The 15221-nt window shown below is 41.8% G+C and overlaps 1 protein-coding gene and 1 pseudogene across 1 annotated transcript; one reads left to right on the plus strand and one right to left on the minus strand.

The window, feature by feature from the left end:
• Window positions 1-456: 456 nt before the first annotated feature.
• LOC133930114 (replication protein A 70 kDa DNA-binding subunit C-like) lies at window positions 457-2433 on the minus strand (annotated as a pseudogene).
• Window positions 2434-10549: 8116 nt separating this feature from the next.
• Window positions 10550-11486, plus strand: LOC133883647 (RING-H2 finger protein ATL39-like). Its single transcript, XM_062323022.1, has one exon. It carries the CDS (start codon window positions 10696-10698, stop codon window positions 11218-11220), a length of 525 nt encoding a protein of 174 aa, XP_062179006.1. The 5' UTR covers window positions 10550-10695; the 3' UTR covers window positions 11221-11486.
• The last annotated feature ends 3735 nt before the right edge of the window (window positions 11487-15221 follow it).

Here is a 15221-nt window from a genome sequence, read left to right on the forward strand (position 1 = left end):
CCATCACGCCGGGGTGTCAGAGCGGGGTCCATTAGCCTAGGCCTTTAATGCCGATCACTTTCTTGCAGGCAAAGCACGACTGACGCTCCCCTTCCGGCAGATCTTTCCTAAGGCCTGCTGACTCACCTTGCTGCCTTCGGGAAGGCAGCCCGAGCAACCTGAGGCGGGGGCCTCGGGAGGCATGGAACCGGGAGGTGAAAGCTTCGGGAAGCAAGAGTCCAGAAGGCCGAGGCTTCAGGAGGCTGAAGCTTCGGGGGACCCAGGCTTCAGGAGGTCTAGTTTTTGGGAGGCTTCAGGAGACCGAGCCGGCTAAGACAAGGGAAGGCTTCGCAGGTACAAAGGGGTACATTGAAGGGAGCTGATGACTTCAGAGATCGAGCCTTTAACTGAGGGTCCGGAGACCAAGGCTCCGTAGGGACCTGGATGGTAATTTTCAACCATTATCCTCATGCTAGTTTATTTTCCCCCAAACAAAATTTCTTTACCAGAGGTAGTGATTGATGTCCCAATTGCAAACTTAACGCTAGGGTCCTTTGAAGGATCATGAACAGTGGCATCAACCCCACTGTGTTGGTCCCCAGCAACCGTTGGAGCCACAAACACCTTCCTAGCATGAAAGCATAGTTGCTCAGTTCTAAAGGTTTGCTCACTGATAACAACTTGAAACATATACCTCTAGCCAACAAGACTGCGGAGGGGCACAAGCAATAAGATCTGATTGGATAAGCTTTCTTCCACAAGTTCAGCGGCAGTCCACCGCACAACCTTCTCAGCTACACCTTCGAACTGAAATATTTTTGCATGACCAGTGCTATCCTCAACACCACATTTAGCTTGTAGCTTTGGTGTGAATATAAGGCACGTTAGGAATAATTTACAAGTTGGGAAGTTCGGAGGGAATGCCATGTCAAATAAGAGGTACCTGAGAATGATCACTGGCTTCATTTCATCATAGTTGGTACATTCAAAGCCTTCGAGAGTTGCTTCAAGTTCCCTTTTGCAAGTACTACATCCTTTGTACCACCAACCATTTGATACATCGATTTCCTTTATGTTTGCATCACAAGTAAAACATACATCCTAGTACACAATGGAGATTAAATTCCAATATTATGACATAACAGCTGCACATAGAATATATCTGAGAAGCAAAAAATACATTAGTGTCATGAGGATCCAAGGAGAGGAGCTCTAATACAGTCTTCCTATTAGAAATTGCCTTGTCAATATCACCTGTTACTGCATCACCAGCCCTTGGTAGTAACAAAACTTCAGAATCTCTTCCCTATAAGTTGAGGACAAAATAAAGTACACCTTCAAACACACTTGCATGCATAATTTAACCAAGGCGAATAAATAATATATACAACAGGTTACCTAGCACGGAAAGCATTAATTTCAGAAATATAAATGTTCATATACTATTTTGTTGTAGCACCACTCCCACAAGTTGTAGCACCTATTTTGGTATTCAGGTAAGTGCATTACAACAATAGTTGGACATAGTATTTATTATTGATGGCCAGCATAGGATAAACTAACACCCGCCTAAGTATTGCCTCACTTTCATCCTAGCAAAAATGATTACAACTCGTTCATTTTTACCGATGGTTTCAATAAGGAACTCATCCTCAAAAGATGCTGCATGTTCACCCCACAAAGTTATTGATAAAAGCCGATCGTTGCAATATTATGTACCTTAAGTATACAATAATTTCTAAAATATTATAAATTAGTAGGAAGCAAACCTTAAATCACGTAGTTCTACTGATCACCTAACAGAAGGGCCATTTAGACTGCTAAATTGCACCACTGGATGGATGACTGTAAGCTGTCCAATAACATCTATTCAATATTCCATGATCATGTCATCGTGTTATACAATACGACTTCGATAAATAGATAATCAAAGCATGAAATGATAACTATGGATGGTGCACCTACTAAACCATGTTCGTTCCTTGCCCTGTGATCTAAGTCCTCAAAGGCCACAAAATTAAAATATAGAGTGGAAGTTGGTTGGATAACTCATCAGGTACCTCCTCCACAATAGTCCATGATGTAAAAAAGATTGTGTGTGTGTGTTGGGCACAACATTGAACTTCTTTGCTTGCCTACTAACTTGGAATTTTTTTTATCATATAAGAGCGTCGTTCCACCAAAGATTCAACAAATTTGTTAATGTCCTTCTGCCCAATGCAATATGTAATGCCTACACCCTGATGTACAGAAATTCAAAGTTTCATAGCAACTATTAAGGAAAAATAACGAATGTGTCAAATGGTACACCTCTTCATCAACCAGAGCAAGTTCCATAGTAGTAAAACATTTCCCCTTAGAAGTCCCAGATAGCTGCCACATCCTAGGAACTCCAACCTTGATGCACAGATTGTGCCTTGTTGGATTAATTTGTGATAGTAAGTTGTACTCCATCTGTTATCGGCTCAACCAGGGAGGGAACAAAATAAAAGGATGTCAAATGAGCATTATAATCTGCAGTAGATAACAAATTATAAGTTGAAAGCGTGTATACAACATGCAGTATTGACAATGGACAAAAAAAATTACCAAAGGGACTGAAGAATTTCTTTAAAAATGATGTTTTGGGTCACATTGGAGTTTGGGTCTGTATCATTGTCAATTAGAACCCTAAGCCCATTTCTAGATGTCACATGTGATATAGCAACATAGAGTTGTCCATGAGAAAAAAACTAGACGTGGCAAGTAGAGGCCAACATTCTGCAAAGTTTGTCCTTGGCTCTTATTTATGGTCATTGCATAATACAATCGAACTGGAATTGTCGCCTACTAAGCACAAATGGCCATTTAGTGCTTGACACGTGCAAGGAAATTCAAGGAAGAAGTATTTTGTCACCAATGTGCTATCCAGTTATTATTTACGCCTCCAATATCAGATCTCCTAACTGTGTTATTATAAGACGTGTACCATTGCAAAGGCCAGCACTCTGATTTAAATTGCATAGTAGCACTACAGGCGAACCAACCTTCAGTATAAGCTTATGAGAAGGGATACCTTTGAACTGTAGAGAGTTTAGGAACTCAACCGGGTAAAGTAAGTTGAAATTACCATGTTCATTTGAGGATTCAACCAAAGTATCTAAACTGAGGTATACCTTTTCATGTCGTAGGATTAAGGAAAGAACGCAGCTATTAATTTCATCAATGGTATGATTTTTTGGAGCAATGATAGGCCTTTCCCTTAGATAGGTTGGGTCAGAATATGATGTCTCTAGGTTGGGGTAAGTAGATCTTATAATATTATCAACAGCAGAATCTAATTTCAGAACTAAGATGTCGCATGGTATCACAATCAACTCAGAGTCCCCATCATCAATGTGAGCAGTCTCTTTTGCAGTGCCATCACCAATACTCAACACGCAGTCATTAAAGTATTTCACATGTTCAGTTGGTAAACCACTATCTGCCATCCCAAGTAAACACATGTGGATTGTAAGCTTTAGAATCTTAACATGACTCCATAGGTAAGAGTTAGTTATAGATGCATCCACTATGTCTACTCTAGTGCCACCCTCAACCACAGGTAGTACTTGGCGGAAATCTCCACCAAGTAACACTGTCTTCCCGCCAAACACCTGGTGAAAACTTGAAGAGTCCATTTGACCAAGGATGTCATGCATACTACGTTCTAATGATTCAAAACAATGCCAGTGAGTCATTGGGGCCTCATCCCATATAATCAAAGAACACTATACTATTAAATTAGTAAGAAAAGTCCCCCTTTTAATATACACTAATGTCTCATCAATAACTATAGGAATGTTAAATGGAGAATGTGCGGTACGACCTCCAGGGAGCAAGAGTGAAGCAACCCCTTATGACGCTACAGCAAGGACGATAAGCTTTTCTGATCGCAAGCGTGAAATAATTGCATTCCAAAGAAATGTTTTCCTAGTGCCACCGTACCCGTACACAAAAAACATTAGCCTATTTTTTTGTAAATTGACTGTACAACAAAATCATATATATGTCTCTGTTCAAAGTTTAGTTGGTTAATGAGGGTATCATGCATATGTAGAAGCTTTGCAGAGTCATAAGCCAGCTCCTCATCTAAGAATCTATTTTTCACCTTGTTACAAAGATTTAGATCAAGCTTTGGTAAACCGTAATAAGTCATTCAAGCACCATTCTTAACAAACCAATTATCGAGCTCTACCAAAACATGATTTTTAGATGTTCTGCGAGCACTTTATAGCAAGGCAATTGTATAATCTTTTTAATTTTGTGTTGTATATCATCGGTGAAATAAGTATAGAACTCTGTGAGAAAAGAGGCTGCGTCACAAACAGAGCAAAAAAAAAAATTATAGTAACAAGTAAATGTCGCATTTGAGTAGCTAATCCCCACACAGATACTTCCTTAAGAGCCTCACGCCAGTCATTATCATCACCAAGAAGATCAATAGTCTGGCATGCATCCTTAAATGTTGGGTACAGAACGCCACTAATTGTTCGAAGGTCCTCATATGATGTAGCACCCTTGGCAACATTCAGAAGCATACAGAGGTAGTAAAGCTCACCACAACTAGGATTGATATATATAGCCCTCTCAATTTTTTTAGGTCCCATACGTGAATGCCATGCCTTATCCTTTTTATTCCAAACCCACTTTGTTGGAAATTCTATGTATGTTAACTCTCAAGCAGTTGGGAACATCCTATTAGCATAAAACCACTTAGTCAATGTTGTCTGCGTGTAACAAGGGTCATCTCTGATATGGACCAATGGCTAGTTAGCTAGGTACACAACGCTATTCATCAAAGGGAGATGCACAGCTAACCTCTCCACTGCTGGTGTCCTATAGTGGATATCGAATTCGAACATACTCCAGATAGCCTCATGTGAAGATAAATAACGACAATCAATGTACTCCTGAACCTCATCGACATCTTCAAGCTGTCTCTGTGCATCTAATGACTAGGCACCAAGACTGCTACTAATAACCTCACCATGTGAATCGCTATGACGAACGTCATCTCCAAAGGTTTCAATGATGGATCTAGAGCGATCTGGGCCTTCCGTAATATACTTAACTAGGTACTTGACGAGGTGTGTTTTATTGCACCACTCCACATTTATATGAGCTCTAAACTGTTTTAACAATGCTAAATTATACGGAACAGCCCATCCATTGTCAAGTTTAACGCCATATCGCTCGACAAAATGCCCAGCCTCAGGACGACGCCTATACTATACAAAGCCATCCTCACCAACAATTGTATTTGGTTCATAACCCTTAGGAACGAATTTTGAGCACTTACTGTTTCTCATGCATGGACATTTTTGGTTAAACTCGCCACAAGGGCCATGCACCATAAATTCATCAACAACGCTATAACCCAAAGGATCAGATAATCTATCCGGTACCTTTGCACATATTATTGAGTCAATAAAGGAGGGGTGGGGGTCTTTGGTATTACCTTCAAGCCAAACCAAAATATGAACGTGAGACAGACTGCGCTTTTGAAATTCAATAGTATAGAGTACTGAAACAAAATAATAATAACAATATTAAGAAATCACATAGGTACATGCTGCTAGTTTGCATGCATAAGGGACAATAAATTGGGTAACACCAACATAAACCTAATGTCCTGCTTTCTTGCATTGATGCATGCTTTTTGCAGAGTGGACAATTACTAAATGCATAAGGGACTAAATGCTTCATAACGACTATTTTTTCCAAACAAGAACCATATGTGGCAAAAACTTGATAATCATACATGCTTGTTCCTTCCCAAAATAAACACCTTTTTTCAACTCAGAAATAAGTTCCTTGACTTGTAATTTGAAGACTCGGCTAACTATGTAATGTCTAGCATCTGACCTTTGCCCTGTAACAAATGCAAGAGGATCAGCTATTTCCTGCCATTTTGGATTACAAGTAAAAGTAATACATAGGTCCGAAGGTCCATAGAATCGACAAATCACCATTGTATCTTGATAGTTCTATACCATGTACCTTTTACTTCCTGTAAAGCTAGCAAGCAAAATAACCTTTTTCCCAATGTTATTTCCATCAACATCACCCTTGTGCAGTGCATCTTCAATGCCCTTATACACCTCGGACCTTAAGTTTTTATTGTTTTTTATTATAAACCTAAGCCTATTTTCCTCTATTGATGCAAAAGCGTCAACAATGTATGGCTGGAATAGTCGATTACCACGTATTAGTGCTGTCGCCTCGCGACTACGTTGTTGTAACCGAAAAGCATAGTATTCGAGTATGGTAACCTCATCTCTAACTCCGACCTGCAAGGTTCCTGACCGATTGTATTTAATCCCTAACTTGGATCCTTGTTCCCCATAAGGAAATAAAATTGGGTATTGTAAGGCCATATAGTTCGCATGAAGGTTGCTAACTTCTAAGCCCGCCACCTTTATCTTGAATGATTATGTCAGGACTCTTCTTCTCCTATGAAAAATCTCCTACTATCAAAGTAGCTATCTCTGACCCTATCGGTGCACTATACTGAGGTGCAGCCTTGGACCTATCGTGCAATAGCCTAAGGCACAAAGGCTAGCATTGGCTCTATCCCAATAAGTCCCTAGCCATCCTAAATAATTTTACCAGCTCATTTGATTCGTCAATCATCCTTACCAAGCCCTCAACAATTTTTTTTATCAACTCCGTTATCATTATCATAATCCCTGTCTCTATCAAAAATTAACATTCGATTCTGAACCTCATTTTCAGTGTCGAAAATATAGAGTTGTGCATACACTGGCGGCTTACCCTCATCTGGTAGCAAAGATCCAATTCAATGATGGACCTGACCATTAATTTTAAATACATATAGCCTAGGACCCTTGTTTATATCGGTGTTAATTTTAGCACCGAGTGATGTAAAAGCAAACATCGAATTATATGACTGAATAGACTTAATGAAGTGTTTAGATAAAACATCACCATTTGGATTCAACAACCTAGCCAAAAATGGAGGAGGATCTTTTTCAAATGGCAAGTTTACCTTACCTCCCCTACAACAAAGATGAATACAACTGCCTTCACCTGAATATGATCTTTTCACATGTTCTTGCTACCAAAATTGTGCACCACAATACTAGCATTCGTTTGCAGGAGGGCTGTAGTATGAAGTCTCGACTGAAAGGTATACTGCAGAGGAAACAAACCACTAGATAAATTACAAATTTATTTACTCAAAAGATTGGCATGTATCTATCTACTAATCTTAACACATCTGTTGTTACCTGGATTTTTTGGCTAGCCAGCACAATTTCCTACATAAAGAATCAACACACACACGTTAATGAATAAGTATTGTAATCTTTGGGTATCCATTATTATAAATTGAGCACAAAGAGGTACACGATTCACCTTTTTTCTTTGCATGTCTTATGGATCTCAAAAGTTCCTGCCTCTCACGTGTCATTCCCCCACCTACAGCTAGGGATGAAAACAAAAAACAATAACGCCTGTATAACCAGACAAAGCAACTGAAAACGATATTCTTCGAAAACGAGAATAAAAATGCGAAAGTGCACAAACAAAAAACAATAAATCGGGGGAGGCAGGCCGACCCGACGGAGGAGGCTAAGCTTTGAATGCATTTCTAGTAGTTGATGTGGTAGTAAATATTGAGGTAGGGAACAGATGGGAGAAAAAGAAACAACGGTTAATATGCTCACTTAATACAGAGCGAACTCCAATTGACATTTACCTCAATGGCATATATGCACCCATTATATTTATTTGTTGGTTCAATGTGCCATGGCTTCTCCGTGCATAGTAAGACATGTGCATATATTGTGTCAATACTTTTTAAGATCCAACATACTATTCCTCTTTGCTGAAGCAAAGATGAAAACACAAACAATTTGCCAGAGCATACTACGTAATAGAATCCAGGGAGAAGAGATGTCACACGCATGCAGCTTAATCAAATTGCAAATAGCTAAGAAATGAAGACCACTGAGAGGTTTGTTCGTGGACAAACTCTTTGCGGCTTTGTAATGCCCATGCAAAGTCAAAATAATAAGAAAACGGACAAAGTAATTTTTCTATGTATGCATACACTTGCATGAACATAGCTAGGCATAAGTATAGAATAGCCATGGGTATTCCCCAAAAAATACTTCCACTTAAAAAAATTTATATAATGCAATCAAAAGAGCATGAAGGTAGGTAAGGACACCTGGCCCTGCAGCTGGTCCTTTGCCACGCTGCCTCTTACTTATCCAGCTAGAGGAAGGTGCCCCCTCCATGCGATATTCATGCATCTGTGGATATCAGACTACAAAAATTACCTCTAAAAAGTAACCTCAAGAAGAGACAATGAAAGAAAAATGCAAAAAAAGGAAACACTGGAAGAACTCCAAGGAAAACAGAAAAACAAAAATAGCTAAGAAGACTCTAAATTAATATAGTGGTCACAATAAGACATGCGTGCAAGTGGCTTCTGCTTGTAGGCCACTACAAATCATGTCCACGAAGCATGTCTTTTTGGCCCATAACCATTTATTAAGTCTATAGTCTCATAGTACTTATTCTTACATTAAAATCAATCATTCTTACAAAGCCACAACAGATGCTTATCCTATCGATATGAGGAGTAACTTCTTATCATATCATCAGTTGATCTTAGTAAATTTTATTAAACGTGGAAATTTTGTTAGCGTAAACAATAATTGTATATCATGGTACGCTGAGAAGCGCACCGTCTAGCTGGACTGTGTGAACCTCACAACTAGGTAACTCTGGTACCTTAAGTATGCACTATATCAAGCATATAAGGTAAGCACTGGATGAAAGGTGTGATCAAATGAAGGTAGCACCATGCTTATATAGCCAAGAGAAACATCATGCTGTGCATGCACCGCCAGGAACAACATTACAAAAGATGAATAGTCAGTAAGTGATGTGATATGAAGGAGCACTAGATATAGCAAATTAATGTGACATGAAGGAACACTAGATGCAACAGGTTCATCAATACACACTGGCTCAGGCAGCAACTTCATCAATGCGCACTAGCGTGAACATAGGAGGCTTCTTTGTCGTTTGGTTATTGTTTTCTTCTCCGTCTGACATGCTATCAAGAATCGGTGACAGTAGTATGTACTACGATAGCTGTGCCTCCTGTGCATGCATAATATTATATTGCATCATATCCTCTCATGGATGCAAGCTGTGCAAGGCTGCTAAGTCCTCCTTCATGCTTTCTCTTGTTTGTCTGTTCTCACATACACTAATATTATAAGGAGTCTAACATGGCTATGCTCAGAGTGATATGAATGAGCACTGGATATAGCAAATTAATGTGACATAAAGGAACACTAGATGCAACAGAATCATAAACACTCACTATCTCGGGCAGCAACTTCATCAATGTGTACTGGCGTGTGCATGAACACATGAGACTTCTTTGTCGTCTGGTTATGGTTTCTTCATGTCAAATAGTCACTTACTGACTATTCATCTTTTGTAATGTTGTGCATGAAACATAGCACTGTCTCAGATATGAAGGAACAATGGATATCGCTAAGCATTTCGAATGATCTTCATTCAGACCATCCAAAATATATCAAACAAAACAACTAAAATAGACTAACGTGAATACACTCGGAGGCTACCGAGACGGCACGGCCTAATACTTCTAATGTCCAGCTCCCTACTTGCCAGATTGCTCACTGTATCATTTTATCTTTCGTTTCTGATCGTCTCCTGTACTGTTTATCTTTCGTTTATGATCGATTTAGAACCTGCTGACTGCTACCCGCTGAGCGGACGCACAAACTTGTCAACGAGGGTAATTTTAAAACACATGTTGCGATCGTATTGACTCCATCTAAGTCGATTGTATTGTGACTGCATTCTCTTCAGTGAAAACAGTTCCTCCCATATAACATCATCCGTCATTGCTGACACGTAGGGTTTATCGAGAGTTGGTCTATATATCAACAACCACGTCACCATGACGTTACCTTCCTTCTTCAATATATCATCTCAGAGTCTCCTTCCCTCTTCAATATGTCATCTCATTTTCCACCCTTTTTTCTTCCTTCGTAGATCGATCCCCGGCGTCTTACTCTCTATGCCACTTGAATCGAAAGATCTTTGAGGAGCGGCGTCGAGTTTGGACAAAAAGTAGTTGATATCAACTCTTATTTGAGCAAAATCTTGTCAGAGATGTTATGCCATAGCTAGAATAATAAGATGGCCTTCTTGGCAGCTGGCTTCGTTAGATTGGATCGTATCGAAACCAATACCATAATCCTTTGCCGCTTCGTATACATGAACCCTTCACCACTTGCTCACAGACTCACACTATCACAGTAGATGACATCAAACAAACAACTGTGAAAGCAACATCTTAGTTCCCTAGCTTCGTCCACAAAGCATTTCTTGGCGATACAAGCATTGACCATAGCTAACCGGCGTTTCAGGATTATATATTCATCAAGATCACACAAAATTCCAAGAAAACAACAGCGACGTTGCCTTCCCAAGGAAGTAACTCTTCAAAGTCTCGGGTCCGGCCTGTCTAGTTGCAGGTTGCAGCTGCCTGCCTACGCTGTCCAGGGATTGAACGGCATTATCCGTTTCGCCGGACAGCTAAATCCCCCAGCTTTAAAGATCACTCGCCGCCAATGCTCACACGCAGCGCATCTCAAGAAGCCATCGACCACAGCCAAGATGTCGGCGGCGGCGGCGGCGGAGTACCCGTGGCGCGCGCATGTCTTCGGCGACGCCGTGACCACGCAGCGCACTGTGCTGGCGCTCGCGTCGTACCCGGTGCTCCTCCTCCTCGTCATCCTGGCCGCGTTCGTCAGGTACCTGTGGATCGCTCTGGCCATGTACTGCGCGCTCATGTTCGTGTTCTCGTGCGCCGCCCGCACCTTCGCCGCTCGAACCGCCGAGGCGGCGCGGCAGCAGCAGGCAGGTAGCCGCGGCGGGCTCTCGGCGGCGGCCATAGCGGCGGTCGCCCCAGCGTTCCCTTACGACGCGGCGGGCGCCGAGGCGCAGTGCGCGGTGTGCCTCGAGGCGGTGAGAGGCGGGGAGGCGGCACGGCGGCTGCCAGCGTGCACGCACATGTTCCACGTGGGCTGCATCGACATGTGGCTCGACTCGCACGCGACGTGCCCGGTGTGCAGGTGTCACGTCGTGCCGCAGAAGGGTGGCAAAGAGTCACCGGCCGAGCCGCCGTTGCCGCCGGTGTAGTTCCCGGGACTGCTGCAGTGTAGTCGACCGGCAGATACTCTTGCACATATTAGATGTTACTTAGGAGCGATATTTGTGTTAGGATGCTTTCTCTGCTGATTGTATATACCGACATGTCCATGGTTATGCAGTTTTGCTACTTAATCTGGCAAGTCTGCCAGTTTTGCTGGTTGTAAATGATCTGGGCAGCCCGTAAAAATCAGCAGACACTGACGATCATGCCGACAAAGCCTATTATACCAAAATAGATTCTTCCATTCTTTTTTCTTTCTTGTGAGATGAAGGCAAATTGGATAAGTGTTGACGGCATCTGCAGGGAAAACTTTTTTAAGTGTTGACGGCATCTGCAGGGAAAACTTTTTTCTTTCATTTTTTCAGAGAAAGAAGTTCGGGATGCTGTGTTCGATATGGAACATAATAAAGCGTCCGGTCCTGATAGGTTTTCAGCAGAATTTTATCAAGAGTTCTGGGATATTATCAAGTTTGACTTGACGAATTTATTCCATGAATTATATGTGGGTGAATTGCCATTATTTAGCCTAAATTTTTGGATGATAATTTCGTTGCCGAAAATTAAAGAGGCAAACCAGATTCAGCAATATAGACCTATTTGCTTGCTGAATGTCAGTTTCAAGATATTTATAAAGGTGACCACAAATCAAATAAATTCAGTTGCAGACCATGTGGTTAGTCTAACTCAAACTGCATTCATGTGAGGGCAAAACATCATAGAGGGAGTCGTCATCTTACATGAAACTATCCATGAATTACATAGAAAAAAAATTGAGTGGTGTTATTTTTAAGATAGATTTTGAGAAAGCTTATAACAAGATCAAATGGCCCTTCCTACTACAGACTTTTTGGATGAAAGGATTCTTGTCCAAGTGGATCACTTGGATTGAAACTTTCGTCTCAGGAGGTAGTGTAGCCATCAAAGTGAACGATGACGTCGTACCTTTCTTTCAAACAAAAAAAGGATTCCGGCAGGGAGACCAACTCTCACCGATGTTGTTCAATATTGTTGCGGACATGCTTACTGTTCTTATCAGAAGGGTCAAAGCAGACAAGGTAATAGGTGGAGTAGTGCCTCATCTTGTAGATGATGGTATCTCTATTATATAATATGCTGATGATATGATACTCTTTATGGATCATGATCTTGAAAAAACTCGCATCATGAAGTTCTTTGTGCTTTTGAGCAACTATCGGGTCTTAAGAGTGAATTGTTCTACTTTGGTGACGCCCAAGCCCTGAAGGAGCAATACACTGAGCTTTTCGGCTGCGATACGGGTGAATTCCCTTTACGATACTTAGGCATTCCTATTCATTTAAGAAAATTAAGGAATGTTGATTGGAAAGGGGTCGAGAAACGGTTGAGAAGAGACTCAGTAGTTGGAAAGGAAAGCACCTTTCAACTGGTGGGTGACTGACATTGATTAATTCAGTGCTTAGCAGTCTGCCCATGTACATGATGTCCTATTTTACTATTCCAAGGGGGGTGCTTAAAAAGCTTGACTATTTTCGCTCTAGGTTCTACTGGCAAAGCCACGATCAAAAGAAAAAAATACCGGCTTACAAAATGAAACATTTTGTGCCAACCCAGAGATCAAGGGGGTCTATGGATTCAGGATCTTGATATGAAGAATATTGCCTTACTCAGCAAATAGCTTTTTAAGTTACTCACGTCTGATGGAATGTGGCAATAGCTGATTCACAATAGGTACCTAGGTTCTAAACCCTTATCGCAGGTCTAGTGGAAAGCTGGAGATTCGCACTTCTAGGCCAGCCTTATGAATGTGAAGCAAGATTTTCTACGCTTTGGAACCTTCACTATCAAAGATGGTACCTAGATTTGTTTTTTGGAAGATCAGTGGTTGGAAAATACACCTCTGCGAGAACAATATCTATACCTTTATAATATAGTAAGGAACAAACAGGATACGGAAGTAGAAGTCCTTCGAACTTTCCCTACAAATATTTCTTTTTGAAAGGATCTTATAGGGCCAAAATTAATTACGTGGAACACCTTGCTTCCTCGAATCACGAATATTGTGCTTAATTAGGAGCAAGATGAGTTCCACTAGAACTTAACTCTGAATGGACAGTTCTCGGTGAAATATCACTATCTTGCCTTAGTACATAGTGATGTTCCCAATCGTAATAAACACATTTGGAAACTGATGGTACCCCTCAAAGTCAGAATCTTCCTTTGGTACCTTCGCCAAGGTGTAGTGTTGACAAAGGATAACATGGCAAAGCGCAATTGGCAAGGGTCTACGAAATGTTGTTTTTGTCACTATGAAGAGACAATTAAACATGTTTTCTTTGAATGTCGTTTTGCCTGCGTCGTGTGGTCTATCATACAAGCGGTCTCGGGCCTCTACCGGCCTCGTAGTGTATCACATATGTTCGGTACTTGGTTACGGGGTATTAGGAGAGAATTGAAACAGAAAGTCTTGTTGGGGGTGGCTGCTACTTGCTGGTTGCTTTGGCTATGCAAGAACGATATGGTGTTTGATAAAAGAAATATTTCATATCCTTTGCTAGTTATCTACCTTTGTACTCACTAGCTTCGTACCTGGGCTATATTACAGAAGCTGGATTCACGGAATACGGTTACAGTGGTGTGTCAACAATTGGAGAGGGTGGTCAAAGAGTGTTTTACCCAGGTCTATAGGTGGCGGCCTAGTCAGAGGGTCAGAGTGCCTTAGCATCCCCTGTTTTCACCTTTGTAATCATCTTTTATGTTTTATCTTTTCCTTTTTGTGTTGTGTGCATCTTGGTTTTGCAGAGGTTGGGAGTGTTCTCAGTTCGATTGTATCACCTTAATGTAATTGTCTAAGTTTAATAAAAGCTTCCTTTATCTAAAAAGTCTGCAGGTAAAACTTAGCAAACCGTGACGATCATGCCAATAAAACCTATTATACAAAAAAATTCAGTCCAAAATTCTTTGAGAGGAACCAAAATTTTGGGGGAAACATGAAGAAAAATTCAAATATGACTAAAATGTGTCTAAATTTTTTCGAAAAGATGGCACTAGAGATGCCGATGTTATTAAGAAAAAGAGAGTTGATCCAGTTTATATGGGAAATCGAGGACAAAAACCTTAACAACTATACGGTTGATTTAGGATCAACTGGCGAAAGACCCAATGACTTGAGCGCCATGACAGCAAAAGCCAATCACCACTACACACCGGTAAAAACAACACGCGCGGAGTCCACCAACGAGTCATCAATGCCAAGCTCGTTGCACACTGTTCCCAAATAACTCTGACTTCCCATACCAGACCTTAGCCTCTGCATAGATGACCCAATGCCCACACCCATGGTAAGCCCTTGTCATTGTTGCCAAGCTCATTGGACGCCCCGACGTAGCAGCTCCAACTCCACCATAGGTGGCCTATGGGTAGAGAGATGCAGCACCAACAGAGCAGAGACCTCGTAGAAGAACTGGCTCCAATATAGGACCGGTGTGGTCACAACCGTCGCTGAAGAAGGCCTCCTCCACAACCAAGATGTCGTTCACCAAAACGCATTGTGAGATCCTCCATAGTGACGCCTCTAGGAAGGTCACAATGCACCAGGTGCAGTCGTCGCCCCTCCCAACATGGACAGGGTTTTCACCCGAGAGATCCCACGGCAAAGGGGTGAGCAACATCGACAAATACCTGCATGGAGGAAGTGGCACATGAGGCCGCCACCGCCATCGACTCAAGCGAAAAGCCAGGCAAGGATTTCGTCCGGAACACCTAACTTCCACTCGAAGATCATGCACGAGCTACCCCAAAGTCCCCACATGCCACAACGCTCCCCGTGGGCCGAATCGGAGGAAGAAGAGAATTCGGCAAGGGGAGGAGCCGCCATGGCACTGGGGCTGAGGGCAACCAAAGACATAGCGGGACAAAGCCAAATCGGCGGCACCGCACTACAACCGCACCACCGTGGTGCCATCGAGCAGGACTAGGCCAGCACCGCGAGGATCCCGACTACACAAGCACA

This window comes from Phragmites australis, chromosome 10 (genome assembly GCF_958298935.1).
Source record: "Phragmites australis chromosome 10, lpPhrAust1.1, whole genome shotgun sequence".
Taxonomy (NCBI): domain Eukaryota; kingdom Viridiplantae; phylum Streptophyta; class Magnoliopsida; order Poales; family Poaceae; genus Phragmites; species Phragmites australis.